The 12,229-nt window shown below is 43.8% G+C and overlaps 1 protein-coding gene across 2 annotated transcripts in view; it reads right to left on the bottom strand.

Moving 5' to 3' along the window:
• Positions 1 to 256: 256 nt before the first annotated feature.
• SERINC5 (serine incorporator 5) overlaps positions 257 to 12,229 on the bottom strand; it is a 103,584-nt gene continuing 91,611 nt past the window's right edge. For both annotated transcript variants that reach the window (XM_045496862.1, XM_045496852.1), the window contains exons 9-12: positions 11,645 to 11,711; positions 8,621 to 8,660; positions 7,857 to 8,001; positions 257 to 4,818 (exon numbers count right to left, since the gene is read on the bottom strand). In XM_045496862.1, the coding sequence (XP_045352818.1) occupies positions 4,671 to 4,818; positions 7,857 to 8,001; positions 8,621 to 8,660; positions 11,645 to 11,711 (400 nt within the window). In that variant the 3' untranslated portion in view covers positions 257 to 4,670. The remainder of the gene's footprint in view (positions 4,819 to 7,856; positions 8,002 to 8,620; positions 8,661 to 11,644; positions 11,712 to 12,229) is intronic.

A 12,229-nucleotide genomic window follows, 5' to 3' on the forward strand; every position in this document is an offset into this window, starting at 1 on the left:
CTAATTCTCATATTTAAGAAAGTATAGCACCAGCCCAAGAATGGGAAAAAGAAAGCAAGACCACAGAAGTTTTCAGGGGTGAAGGAAACAAAAAACTTGGGTTTTTGCGTTTATTTTTGTTCTCAAGAATTGGAACAGACTCTACGAAGCTTGAGAGAAAGCTGATTAACACTTCAACACTTTGGAAAACACCACCTAGAAGACTTCAGTTACAAAACACACACACACACACACACAAAACAACAACATAGTTCTCCATTTTAAGTTTTATTAAAGTACAGAGTTAACAAGTTTTGAGTTTTCTACCTAGGAAAAGACTGGTCAACTTCAGGAAAAGACTGGTCAATAGAAAAATTAGCATTCAAAAAACAAATACAAACCCACAGTTGCCTTTGTGTCTAGAGGGTAGAAAATAACTTCGTAAAAAGTTCCCAAAACTATAACCATATCCAAGACTATTATAAATTTCAAACAGTAAATTTACCACACATTATACATTTCAAATTCTAATATAGCAAAACATAACCAATAATTTGGCTACAGCTAATTATTTCACAAAAGTTTAAAAAATTAACAAAGTTATGATTATAAAACTTTCGTAGAATTTTTTTTTGCAAAGTAAAAAAAAGAACTTAAATCTTTAATATAGGAAAGCAAAATAATCCTCTTAAATTTCTCATAAATAACTCTCAAGACATATATTACACATCTGTTGCAAGCTTTCTTTACCTGAGAGAACTTCCCAGGATCCTTCACCCAGAGGATTACCTTAAAGAATGCTTCATCATTTTACTCACATAAATATGATCAAACCCCTACAGAAGTAGATTTGGACATAGGCATTTTTAATGTATCCTTACCCAATTAATTTTTTCTGAAGGAATTTTGCCTAAAAACAAACAAACAAAAAACCCTCTTTGGTAAAAGCCAAATATTTCCTCCTTTCAAAACGAATGCCTCTGCGAGTGATCTACGTGAAGAAAATTTTAAAAAGAGAAAGATCTTTAGAATGACCAGCATTAGTCTGAAAGATCTGTGTCAACAGCTCTCTAGTCCTGTAAGGTAGGTCCAACAGGTCCAACATACCTCTGTCTGCCTGAAATGCAACACTAGATTAAAGTGTCTGAGGCTTTACAAGCATCTTAAAGATGGTGGGACACATGGTGGCCACCTTAAGAAGAAAGCAGAGGGAGCTCGTTCTATCAGGAGAATATCCTAATAGAACTGGATATGAGCAGAATTCTATGAGCGGACTGGCTACTGCACTGTCCTTAAGGAGGACCCAGCGTTCTCTCTGAACATGTAGGGCCTTAGCCCAAATCACTTTCATTTCCAAGAGGAGTAGAACACAAATGTATGCCAAAACGAAATGCTATTTAGAAAGGCAGTCAGAGGAGGAAAAAGCCAAGGCAGCTTAAACACAGGCTCTCGAATTCCCTTTGCAGGGTAACATGAAGCACCAGCACCAATGGTGGTAAACTTCTGGCTAAAATTAAATAAGTACATAATCTTAAATAGAGAGAGGGGGACAATATGGGTGTGGAAGTGGGATTAGCACTGCATGAAGGTCATCCAAAACAAAGGCTCCTCTGAGGAACTGGAAATAAACAATGAGGTGTGGGGGTGCAATGGGAGGCGGTTCCCCAAATCTCCAGTAACCCCACCCTCCAACAGCTCACATGCACACAGTCCATCTATTCACAAAAGAGCCCCAAGTATCTCTGATGAACAATTCTTTCAAGCCATTTCCAAGAAACCAAGAGGACAAAATTAACCAGTATTAAAAAACTCAACCCAGTCTGGATGAAGTCGGGTTGCCAAAAGCCTTGGACAGAAACATCTCTGGCCTTCAGTGAGGTGACACATCTAGGTACACAGCAACATTCCCAGAAGAATCCCTTCCCCCATTTAGTGTTTTTACTCATGAAAACGAGAAGGGAAAAAATCTCCACATGGAAGGAATAGCACAGGGGAAACATACACATAGTTTTTTTAAAAAACTTCTTCCACTTTCATCACTAAAGGAGTCTGACCAGCAGCTACAGGGAATGTACTTTTTTAAATCACGTACAAAAAGTTGTAGGAAGCAAAATTATATTAATAAAAGATCAGTGAATTTCTCAAATGAACACCATGACAGCAACTCAAAGCAATTGGCACAATGTTTCCAGTTTCTTAAATCACGGTAGCATAAAAATGTAGGTTCTTTAAACCCACAAACGTTGACTCATCACCTGAGTATTGTTTATTACAATTAATAATCATTTAAGTCAACTTATTTGTATGCCCTCAATCCTTAGAGTATATCCACATCGCGTGCACCATTCAGATAAACTTGCTTAAATACCCAGCTGAGCATAAAAATCAGTGGCTGCAACCGTTCCTCTCGCGTCAGACTAAACTTCAAGAACTTTGGGCCACAAACCAAGTTTTAAGCAGCTGGCAACCATGGGATTGGCTGGGCCAGCTCTGAGGGCTCGGCCACTGGCAATGGATGTCCTTTTCCTTTGTGTTTCCCTGAGCTTCTTTCTGCAGGGGAAGTCGGCCAACGAAGGACAGCCAAGTAACAGCAGCCTTGTCAGAGGGACTGTGAGCTGCTGAGGACCAGTTCTAAAGTCACACAGCTGGCTGCTCAAGCCAGCTAGGCCCTACCAGGAAGAAACCCATATTGAAACTGGCATCCCAGCTCTTGAGTTCCCAAAGCCAACCTCAGCTTACCCAGAGCCCTGTGGCACTACCGCACTGTGGCGGCTTCTCCCGGGAGGCTGTCACACATACTCACAGCCCGCTCCCTCAATCTGTCCCCGACCCACAGAGCTCCCAGTCCCACCGGCTTAATAGGGGCTGCACACAGCGGCTATCCATTTTGTGACTCCAGAGGACCTGTCAACTGCCAAGCTCCAAGAGCCTCTGGCCTAAAAAAATCAAATGGATGAAGTTTACAAAACAAAGCCCTCACACACACACGAGTGCCTTTATAAATGGAACCTTAAACATTATAAACAAGGCAAGAGTCTACAGGAATTCATCCACTGAATTTGTTTCCCCTCTGATTTTCCTGGGAGGAGGGCAAAGGAGTAGAAATGAAGAATTTGACTAATTCCCCACACCAGCACTTTGGCACACTGGGACCCAATGCTGCCCAACTCGTACAGTAGGGCACACAAAATACAGGCCAAGTCTCTCCATTTTCAGACCCTCTATCGCCAGGGAGCTCGAGAGGACTCTTTCCACCCTGTGTGCGACACTAACAGAAGCACCCCCACTGTGTCTCCACTGGGGTCTCTAACGGCCTTTCCACTGAGAAAACTCTTCCGTGACTGAGGAGAGCAACACTGAACATGGAAATCTTCTTGGGCAACTGCGTAAAGTCACATCTCCTAGGAGTGTTCCAAGTATGTATTTTTGGAACTCTCCATGGACGTTGTTTATGGCTTAATTAAATACCCCTCCCCACGCCCCACCCCTCACCATTTCTTCTAGGTATATTTGGCCATTTCTACAACTTGTATAATAGGCTTTTATCTGGTCAGCCCAGTTTGAGGGGCTGCCTGGGATCCTTACCTCAGCAAATCTACTCTAAAAAACCACAGTGGATATTAATGCCATGGTCACATCACAGATCCTGGAAACAAAAGCCCTTTTGCTGTTAGAATTTCAAAGGCCTCAAGGTGGAAGAGAAACTGGTTGACTTTCATAAATGAAAGAGGGGTACAGCAGGCTTCAGTCAAGAAGCAACTTTTCAGGTAAGGTCCTAGAATATTATTACTATTAATAAGTACAAACATGTGAGAACTATAAGAACTATAGCCCTCCATTGTTCAAGTGAAGAAAACAACCCGAATACTGTTCTATAATCATGTGAAAAACACCACAAATGGGAGTCATAATTATTGCAGTAACTCAGATCAGGTAGTAAGAATACAGTGGGGACCACACGGTAGTGATGGCAAAATTGTGCTTTTTCACATTATTAAGCAAAGATACTCAGCCCAGAAAGAAGAGGGGACCTCTGGGAAGGGCAAGGGCAGAGAGTGAAGCTGTGATTCCCAGCATCACAGTTTCAAAGGGAAACGCTGGGGGGCCAGGAGGAAACAGCATAAGGGTGGAGTTGCAAGCAGGTGCTTCCTCTTGGACCCTATAAATACCAAGTAGCTGTGAGCAAGGGGCCTGCAGGCTGAGTTCTGTCTACAGAGCCCGCTGGGGACGAGACTCCGAGCTGAGGTGTGTGAGAGGGGTCTGCATTCTATCAGGGGCTGAGGGCTCAAGATTTTGGCATGTTTTTCTATTCCAAGGATAAGAATGACAGGCCACACAAAGGAAGTTGTATCCCTGTGATAAGATGTCGTGCCCCAAACCCTATTTTGGTAAAAACATACAGAAGCAAAATACTAGCCTATTCCAGTTTTTAGGGTTATGACACACACAAAATACATGATCACTCGGGATCAGCCTGGCTGAAAATTTCAGTTCTTTTGGGATAAACTGGTAATTTCTTTTTGATTTTCAGAATGAAAAAGCTAATCAGGTGATTTTTTTTTTTTCTGAAGGCCTTTTCAGACCCACTTCAACCAGCCTGAAGATGCTAGCTTTTCACAAAGCACCAGTCACTACTCAGACCCTTGTTCAAAGGATGTCACTTCCAGCCTGTGGGCCTGGTCAGATGCCCCTCACACGGAGAACTGCCGAGAGGGGCAACAGAGGGGAGCAACCAGGGTCCCCAGGTATAACAGGACACACATCCAGCAGGAGGCCATCTTGACCCAAAAGATGGACCAGCTTCCGCTGAAGAAGGTTTCGATGTTGGCACTTTCATAGCTGTGGAAACAAGAGACCCACCTGTGGTCAGAACAGGAACAGAACGAGGTCGGGGGGGTTGGGGGGGGGGGAAGGGAGGTATCTTCCAGCAGGTATCTCCCCGATTCCATCCCCTCCAGCCTTTCTGTTTTTTTGTTTTGTTTTCCTAACAGCTCAATTCAGATACAACTTACACCATTTCTCCACCTACTTTCTATCTCTATGTATCTGCCTACTCGGGACATTTCACAGAGATGGAATCATGTGGCCTCTTGGTTTTCACCAAGCACAGTGTTTTCAAGGTTTAACCATGTATTCCTTTTTATGGCTGAGTAATATTCCATTGCACGCATATGGCACATTTTGTTCATCCATTCATCGGCCAATGGGCATTTGGGTGGTTTCTCCTTTTCCCTAGTATAAATGAGGCTGCTATAAACACGTAGGTCAAAGTTTTTGTGTGGACGTACTTTTTTTTCCCTATTGGGTAGATACTTAGGATTAGAACTGCCAGATTGTGTCATAACTCTATGTTTAACATCTCGAAGAACTGCCAAACTGTTTTCCAAAGTGGCAGCACCATTTTACAATCCTACCAGGAGTATAAGAGCTTCCAATTTTTCCCACATTCTCAACATCTGTTCCTTTCTGCCTTATTGATTAAAGCTCCCTCCTTTAAGCTTTCCACACCAAAACTTTCTAGGGATTATCAAAGCATTAGAAGCATTAGGGACATATTAGAAGCTCCCTCCTCTCATCTCCCTCAAGATGTTCTGGAAAAATCTCCCCAGTGAAGCATTCTGCTATCTCCACCATCCCCAAACTTCACCCGTTACTCCTCATTTCTCTTCCTCAGTTTTCTCCCTAATAGTTATTAGCACCACCTAGCACACTGTATTTGATTTGGATCATGGTCTGTGTCCTCCATTCAATTATAAGCCCTGCCATTTGTAACAGCATGGCACATGGGAGCCACTCACACAGTTGCTGAAAGAATGGATAAAAGAAAGCACAATGAGCCTAAATGTCTATCCCATGTTTATTCTGAGTTATAACAAATTATTATCCAACAAAAACTTTGGATCAGTGAAAAGTGATTTAAAAAGAATTAAAAAGAACTTCCATGCAGTGATAGGGAAAGTCAGACCCATCACGTACTGTTAGCTTTAAAAACAAAATGAAACATGGGGCGCCTGGGTGGCGCAGTCGGTTAAGCGTCCGACTTCAGCCAGGTCACGATCTCGCGGTCCGTGAGTTCGAGCCCCGCGTCAGGCTCTGGGCTGATGGCTCAGAGCCTGGAGCCTGTTTCCGATTCTGTGTCTCCCTCTCTCTCTGCCCCTCCCCCGTTCATGCTCTGTCTCTCTCTGTCCCAAAAATAAATAAACGTTGAAAAAAAAAAAAAATTAAATAAAAAAAAAAAAATGAAACAAAAAAAATCTCAAGGGGAAACATGTATAATCATACTTATATTTAAAAAAATGGCACAGGCTTGAGGCACCTGGGTGCCTCAGCCAGTTAAGCATTTGACTCTCGATCTCGGCTTAGGTCATGATGTCACATTTATGAGATCGAGCCCCACGTCGGGCTCTGCGTGGACAGTGTGGAGCCTGTTGGAGATTCTCTCTTTCCCTCTCTCTCTGCCCCTTCCCCAGCTCGTGGGCTCTCTCCCTCTCAACACTTAAAAATTTTCAAACATTTAAAAACATAATAAATAAATAAATAAATAAATAAATAAATAAATAAATAAATAAAAATTTCAAGGTGGCACAGGCTTGTAAATGCATGGAAAAGGAGTGAGAGTATGCACCATGTTAGCAGTAGTCGTGGGGCATGGCGGGGGGTCAGGGAGAGGACACTGTCACTTCCCATGCTTCTATGTCAGTCTTTTTAAAAAAGATGTTTAAAACTTTCATAATAAAAGTGCAAAATTTAAAAAGACAAAATACAAAGTAGAAAAAACAGGTATTTTCTCTTCCTTAAAAGCAGATGACTGAGGCACCTGGGTGGCTCAGTTGGTTAGGCGGCCGACTTTGGCTCAGGTCATGATCTCATGGTTCATGACTTTGAGTCCCGCATCGGGTTCTGTGCTGACAGCTTGGAGCATGGAGCCTGCTTCGGACTCCCCCTGTGACTCCCCCTCTCTCTCTGTCCCTTCCCTAGCTCATGTTCTGTCTCTGTCTCTCAAAAAATAAATAAATGTTAAAAAAAAAAAAAAAATCAGATGACTGTTGAGGTGCCTGTCTGGCTCAGTCAGAAGAGCCGCGACTCTTGATCTTGGGGTTTTAAGTGCAAGCCTCACGTTGGGCGTAGAGATGACTTAAATAAATTAAAACTTAAAAAAAAAAAAAAAAAAGCAGATGACTGCTTAAGAATTCCAAGTTCTGGGGCACCTAGGTGGCTCAGTCAGTTAAGCATCGACTTCGGCTCAGGTCATGATCCCATGGTTCATGGGTTCAAGCCCTGCATCAGGCTCTGTGCTGACAGCTCGGAGCCTGGAGCCTGCTTCAGATTCTGTGTCTCCCTCTCCCTCTGCCCTTCCCCTGCTCATGCTCTGTCTCTCTCTTTCTCTCAAAAATAAATAAACACTTAAAAAATTTTAAAAACACAGAAATAGAATTCCAAGTTCTTCCTCCATTACTATTACTGTGTTCCTCAAGACTGCCCATATGCGGTTAACATTTCCTTCTCTTTCTTTTTTTTTTAAGGTTTTATTTTTAAGTAATCCCCACACCCAACATGGGGCTTGCATTTACAACCCTGAGATCAAGAGTTACATGCTCCACTGACTGAGCCAGCCAGGCGCCCCAACCTTTCATTTTCTTAAAGCTGCAGGGAGCATCGCCAATTCCAAGGGTTAATTAAGAGCATAACCACAGACTGTTGAGACCCCAGCACTGTTTCTGTGTAGGTGAGCACAGCAGGACTTGGAGAAGAGGTAAGCCAACTGTAGGAGATCAGGTCTGTGACTCAGTGGGCCTCAGCACTTAAAGAATAAGACTTCACTTGGTTTTCTAAAGATCATCCCTTCTAAACGGTCTAAGACAAGGGGTCACACTCACTTGAACCAGCTGGTGACCGTCATCATCACATAGAGGGAAGCCAAAAAGAACACGAAGTGGAAATAGGAATAGCTATAGACGGTGCCTCTCTTCTCATCATAAATGACCCGTGGTCCCTCCTTCACGTTCTGCTGCTCTTCAGTGTCTGTGAACGACAGAGCGAGTGCAAGCTCATAGAGTGAACACATGCACACCTGCCACTTCAGCAAAGCCACACTCACTAACTTCAATCCCAGGGGCTCTTGAGTAGGGAAGATGTCGAAAGCCACCTTTACCCACATCCACACCCTAAGCACAATCCCCGCCCCAACTCTAGAACTGTCCTCCACAGGCTGAGTTACCTAACATCACATTCACTTGAACAGAGCAGAAGAGAGCCCTTCCAAACGTGAACTTATGATAAGCTCAGATGACAGTGAGGGAGCACACCAGGGGTTCTCAAGCCCCTGGGATGCTCCGATCCAAATGCCCATTCCTTTGAAAAATGTACTTCCTCCTTCTCTAAGTCTCTCTGTATAATTTAACTTACATGTGAACCAAAACATAAACTGATTCCTGCGTGCTAGAATATGAACACAAATAAAACCCAGTAACCATTCAGAAAGAATATGGAAAGTATATCAACAGTAAACCAGCTTTGGAGTAAGAATCTCCTCTTACCATTCAAGTAATTTTGCTTGAATCCCAAATACCTACAACTACAGCCTAGTGCCACAGGTCCACAGCACCACAAGGCTGAAAGGAAGGGGAAGTTCTCTACTCACCCTCTCCATCGGGGCCGAAGCAAAAACAACAGCGAGCCACCTGGAAGAACAAACCCAACAGAGTCAGGTGGCTTGCATCCCACTTTTCTACCTCCACATCAGTAAAGTACTAATGGCCATCTGTGTGACGTGCCAAGCCTTCCCGTGGGAACTGTATCCCAGGCTCTGAACTGTGCACATTCTTTCCCTTCCAAAGGATTTGATTAAGCATCTGTTCTTCCCAAGTGCTCTTGTGCTGGTGATAGGAAACACAACACACATGGGTTGAGCCACGCACACCCCCTCAAAGGTGTTCACTTAGTGATTGCTCAGCTACTTAGAACGCTGTGAGCATCCTCTGGATGGCAGCTCCTAGGCTTTGGCTCAGCCACAGAGCATTACTCTGCCCTACAGAGTAATGCTACATTACTACATTTTTTTTTACAACATTTTTTACTACATTTTTTGCTACAGTAAATGACTGCACATGGCAGGGGTGTAAAGGCATAGCCACTGACCCTTGGGTACAGCTCTGATGGGTCCTATCTGCTCTGGTCAACAGTGGCTTTGTCCGGCCTCCAGTGCCCTTCAACTTCACGCTCTGCCCAATTCTGCCTCCTTCCTCTTCCTTCCTTCCACATGTGTTGATCACTAACAGACACACTGCACATCAACTCTGCCTTGGCAGCTGCTTCTGGAAAACTCAACCTGAATCACAAGGTGAATGAGACAGATTCTCACTCTCATGGAGCTCACTCCTGGTGATGATTTGCTCTCCTTGCTAGGATTATTATCCCGTTTGCAGGTAAGGAACCTGAGGTCAGGCAGGGTGAATAACTGGCCTGAAGTTACAAAACTAGTTTAGTCACAGAGCTGGGATATAAATGCAGGATGGGAAATCCAAGGCCTGCAATTCACAAAAGGCAACAGGTAGCATGTGAAATGTAGGAGACGGTGGAGCTGGCAGAATCAGAAATGGTTAAGGTTATGAGGTCTGGAAACAGGAGGCCCACCTCCATTTCCTATGAAATCAGGCTGCTCAAATGTCTGCCTCTATGGAGGCAGGGGAGCCGGGGACCGGGATGGATGGGATGCTTTCCTTTGAAGACTCTTTGGCACCTTTTAAACGTGGTACCATGTTCATGACCTACTCAAAACAAGAAACCAGTAAAAAAAACCTGGATTATGAAAAATTACTACATGATTGCAGAAGGACTCTGGTAAACGGGGTAAAAAACATTACATGTACCAAGACAAGGTGGGAAATGCTGGGTCCTTGGCACTTCCTGGCTGACCATGTTTTTACTAGAAAGAACAGAGAGCCAGGGATAAGGACATAGGTGCTTGAGCCTTTGTCTCTTTTATATACTTCAAGGCCAACCCCCTGTTTCCTTACTACATCAGGGAAACTTCTAATAAAGGGATTGGCCTTGACGGAATCTTGGATCAAGTTACACAGTCTAATCATTCAGTGGGCTCAAGACATGGTGCCCTGGGGTCCTAGTTCTTCTGAAGCTTCATTTAGCATAAGAAACTACCAACTCTCTCTTTCAAAGGTGTATCCTGCGAAACGGGATAGAAGGAGAGCAAACCAATTTCCGTTTTGCACATTCTTCGGTTCAGAAGGAAACACTGGGACACTTTCCTTAGAATGAGAAGGAAAACATCCTCTTAAAGCTAACTTAGAGACTTGTTGTTCTTTGAGCTTACGCTCTACACAATCGGGACATTGAAGCCACAGCGGCACAACCGCAGCAGGTGGTCACCCAGCCAGTGGTGAGAACAAACGCCTGCCTTCTAGAGACCATTCTTTTCTGTGTAATAAGCAGTAACCTATTCAGACTCAGCACAGATTCCTCCTTTTTCAAGTGACAGAGAGCTGCTGAATGCTGCTGGCAGATTGACAACCCTTCATAATGTTCACTATCTCCAGGTCAGGTGCAGGAAAGACCCTCCCCAGAGACCCAGCTGCAGAGAAGAGTGCCCGTATCTGGAGAGACACCAGAGCTCTTCCATCCGGGGAAAGCTATCAGGATACTGTCTGGGGCCCGTGTCAGGCAGGGCTGGCAGCAGGGCCAGGAGCCAGGAGCCAACCTCTCGGGCAGTGGCATTCAGGAACACAGACTTTGGAGCCAGAGCGCACGGTTTACATGCCAGCCAATCAAAAGTTTAAATAACTTCTGCTTTTTCCCCTCTGTAAAACAGAGATCAAACCCTTACTGGGTTTTTATGAGGATTAAATGAAATCACAAATGTAGTGCTTAGAATAGTGCCTGGCATATAGCAAGTGCTGTAAGTCTCAGCCATCATTGGAACCTCCTGTTCCATTCCTGGGCTCAGGGTTGAGTCTTTTCCTGGCTGCCTCCATGCGATTAGAACTTTCCTGACCTTAGTGGATGTTCCAGAGGGCCCCAGCAAAAGACTTTTGCACAAATAAGGAAATAACAGGCATTCTGCTGACTGATAGGCATCTGCTCACCACCCTGATTCTCTGGACACCTACTGTTCACAATTCTTTACGCGGTGAAGGAATGGACACAGTTAAATAAGCTCATGCACCGACACTGCTCAGCAGTGTGGCATGGAGCAGATGCTGGTTCCTTCCCTTCTCCGTCTTTTTCTCCTTCTTCAAACAGCTATTACATCTAACCTCATGGTCATGCTATATACGGAGGACAAAGACAGGTATGTAACAGAGGAATGCACTAGAAGTTAAAACAAAACAAAAGAAGACTCACACACATTCCATTATGACAGAGGAAAAGAGCGGAAAGCAGACGGACCAAGCTACCCAGGCCTCTGGTGGAGATGGGCAACAAAGCCCAGCAGAGGCTAATTTCGTTGGAGGAAAATCAAAGGTACATTTGAATCCCCATAGTATCTACAAGGCATTGTTTTTTCTGTACAAAAATATGGTATTCTTCTTCGAGGAGAAAAATGGGATCGTGGAATGCCAATCAATAAAGATGCAAAAACACGTAAAGAGCCTTCCTGGAAAATAGGTCTTCTGAGATGAAGCAGAACAAGGGGAGGAAATGAACTTACTTCCAGTTCAGGGGCTGCATATCGGCCTTGAAGAGCATCAGAACTTGACCTTGTCGTGGACGTCAAGCTAAGAAACAAACACACGTTATATCACATCAAAGGAAGGGCAGAGCCGCCTCCCTGCACCCTCTTGTTGGGCTGCTTAAGTCTATTTCATCTTTCAGTACCCCACTTTATTCCAAAATGGATACATCGTTTTTATAGTTCATGTCTTTTTACACGATTGCATTAGATCATTTTAAGCAAAGAGAGGTCTGCAGATGAAGAAATAAATCTTTTGGTCCTATTATCTTGGTTTTCACTTCTCTCTCTCAAGCTGCCCAAAATAATTTTCTGATTTCCCTTTTATCTTTCCCCTCTCTTTGACTACTCTCACTTAGAAGGGATCGAAATCAACAAAAGAACCCAGAGACAGCAGTAAAAAAAGCAAGGGCGTGAAAAGCAAAGGTCACAGTTACTTACTGTGATAATCAACCTTTGGCAGAACAAGGTTTTCTGTTTGCAAATTCAATAGAGTAGCTGTGAGTGTGATTTAAAAAAAAAAAAAAAAAAATTCTTCCTACCACTCTCCCTACACCCAGATAG

The sequence above is a fragment of the Leopardus geoffroyi genome, chromosome A1 (genome assembly GCF_018350155.1).
Source record: "Leopardus geoffroyi isolate Oge1 chromosome A1, O.geoffroyi_Oge1_pat1.0, whole genome shotgun sequence".
NCBI classification, from domain to species: domain Eukaryota; kingdom Metazoa; phylum Chordata; class Mammalia; order Carnivora; family Felidae; genus Leopardus; species Leopardus geoffroyi.